The following is a 2,513-nucleotide window of genomic DNA, read 5'->3' as shown; positions in this document are numbered from 1 at the left end:
TAATTTATTAAATATAACATTAAAGGTTAAAATGACTATTCTAAGTGGAAAAATTAAATACCTAGACAAAATGACAATTATTAACAAATGCATTAATATCATACGATGATCTAAAATAGGTGTTGGTGGTGGACTTCTAAGTGGAAAAAATGTTTGTGATTGGTTAAGTGATAATGCGACGAAAACCAAGTTAAACTTTGAAGCAATCACATTGTGTATCCGAAGTTGCAATCACATCCAATTATCCAATTATCCAAAGTTGCAACTTGTTCAACATACACATTGTGTATAAGTTGTTGAACAAAAATTTTTCCATCATATATTATCTCGTAATGAGATATGAATTCTTGAAGCTCTACCACACACTCTTCATGAATGAATGCCCAAAAGTTCTCACTCATTCCAAGTAAAGCTGCAACTGCACGATATGCACAATTACCATCCTCACCCACGTTAATAATGTTATCTATGAATTTTTGAATTTCAACCGACAACCAATCCTTGAAGATACGAACTCTCGGTTGCTGAACCTTGTTGACTGATGGTCGAGGTGTGAGCTTTTTGACTGATGATCGAGGTTTCCATACTTTATTAGGTGCACCCTTTGTTTTAACTTTGTCAACAAGTGGACACATCAACGTAGTCGATGGATGCACAATCTCGCGTAATTTACCTTTAAGTGCAATTTTTCCAGGTACATCAAGTTCATCAAAGTTTTTCACTATCACTTTTATTTCATGTTTCATAGATAATTTTGAAGGTTTACTCGATCCATCATCATGAAAAGTTAATTTTGTGCACCAAATATGAATAACGTCTAACATAATGGAACGGGAGATCATACTATACCTGGCTATTTCACATACACACGGTAGACCATGTGTTCTCCTAACTGTGCAACGACATTCAGACTTATCTATACCTACATACTTCACGCGATCAAACTCTGCCACAATGTGATCTATTACATTTTTGGACACAACACCACGCAAATTAGCGTATAATCTATTACTATGTCGATGGACCTTTTGAATTATGGTCTTTTCAAATGATGCTATTATCTTACTATGTTGTAATACAATCATGCTATTGATGGTTTCCCAAACACTGCATATATCACCAATGTTATCTTGTAATATTCGTTTCAAACTCCAGTGCGCCGACTGAACCCTTTGTGTTGTAGTGTTCCCAAAATGTATAACTCTATTTGTCCACGCCTCAACAAATCTTTCCTTGTGAGGAATTAACCACTTGTCATGTACATTATCATTAAATATAGAAGAGCTGCTACAAATTCCTTCAAAGTTAACCAAATTCATGTAGTACTGAGTCTCATCATAACTGTAAACAAGAGCCTCCCATGCCTCCATTATTTGCACCTGCTTCTTTTTTGGAAAAACAGTCATCTTGCACTTCGCTTTGACATTTTGACAAACATGAAACAAACATAATAAATTGACTACTTTTGGAAAAACATATTCAACTGCGTTCAACAAAGCAACATCTCGATCAGTAACAATTACTTCAACTTCACCACTTGTAATATGTTCTTTCAACATTTGTAGTACCCATGTAAAATTATCAGCACGCTCAGAGTGTAAATACGCAAATTCCACACAAAATGTAATTGCAGTAGATGTAACAACAAAAATTTCAAGTATTGGCATTCAATACCTACATGTCTTGTATGTGCTATCCATAGTTAATATGATGTGAAAATTATTTACAAGAGTGATAGAGTCTGGATGAGCCAAAAATATATCCCTCAACTCATTTGAACCCTCTACCTTCCTATATCGATAGGCATATTTGTCGCGTTCCCTCAATGTCAAAATTTGTTACATTTTTTTTTCTATTACCTCTAAGTGATGAACGATATGCTTGACGTACATTGTACACTTGTTTTATTGTCGTCAAACTTGTAACATTATGATCCTTTATTGTCATCAATATGTTTCTTGGTTTGATCATATTCTTCGTCGTATCACCATGTACAACTTTCTCTTCTTGAGACAATCGGCCTAAGAAAGCATGACCAATCAGTTTTTTGGCCAATTCGTGGTTATGGATACCACATATTACATGCAGATACCATCCCTCATCAATATTTGATGGTGTACCTCTCAATCTAAATGGGCATTAACATTTTCTACTCCAAGTACTCCTCGTAGGTTTAGGATTGTTCCAAGGTCTATATTTACCGCTTCTTTCACAACCAAGAATTAGTTTTGTCTTTGTTCTTAGTCGTGTTGTTGCAGTTTCGAATATAAAAATAACGATAATTCCATTTTCCCTTCCAACATTTCTATCCCATTCCAATAAATCATCCCGCGTATCAAACATCATGACAATGCTAAACACATCAGTCAAATCAACCATAACAGCTTCACCTCCGTTGTTCACAGCTTCATTCATTGCATCAAAATCATCATACATATCATCGAAATCATGTTGCAAACCGTCATCCATATCCTCAAAATCAGGTTACAAACTTTCATACATTTCGTCACTGT

General features: G+C 34.9%; 1 protein-coding gene across 1 annotated transcript; it reads right to left on the bottom strand.

The window, feature by feature from the left end:
• Nucleotides 1-206: 206 nt before the first annotated feature.
• Nucleotides 207-1,667, bottom strand: LOC140920020 (uncharacterized). Its single transcript, XM_073367328.1, has one exon. The coding sequence runs from the start codon at nt 1,665-1,667 to the stop codon at nt 207-209; it is 1,461 nt and encodes a 486-aa protein (XP_073223429.1).
• Between the last annotated feature and the right edge of the window lie 846 nt (nt 1,668-2,513).

Source organism: Cicer arietinum, chromosome 4 (assembly GCF_000331145.2).
Source record: "Cicer arietinum cultivar CDC Frontier isolate Library 1 chromosome 4, Cicar.CDCFrontier_v2.0, whole genome shotgun sequence".
Lineage (NCBI taxonomy): Eukaryota > Viridiplantae > Streptophyta > Magnoliopsida > Fabales > Fabaceae > Cicer > Cicer arietinum.
Note: the sequence above shows the minus strand (reverse complement) of the source record. Positions and strands in the feature narration are given on the sequence as shown.

Bases quoted from the DNA above. Each gene is read 5' to 3' on its own strand.
- LOC140920020 (XM_073367328.1), bottom strand. From the start codon at position 1,667: ATGCCAATACTTGAAATTTTTGTTGTTACATCTACTGCAATTACATTT.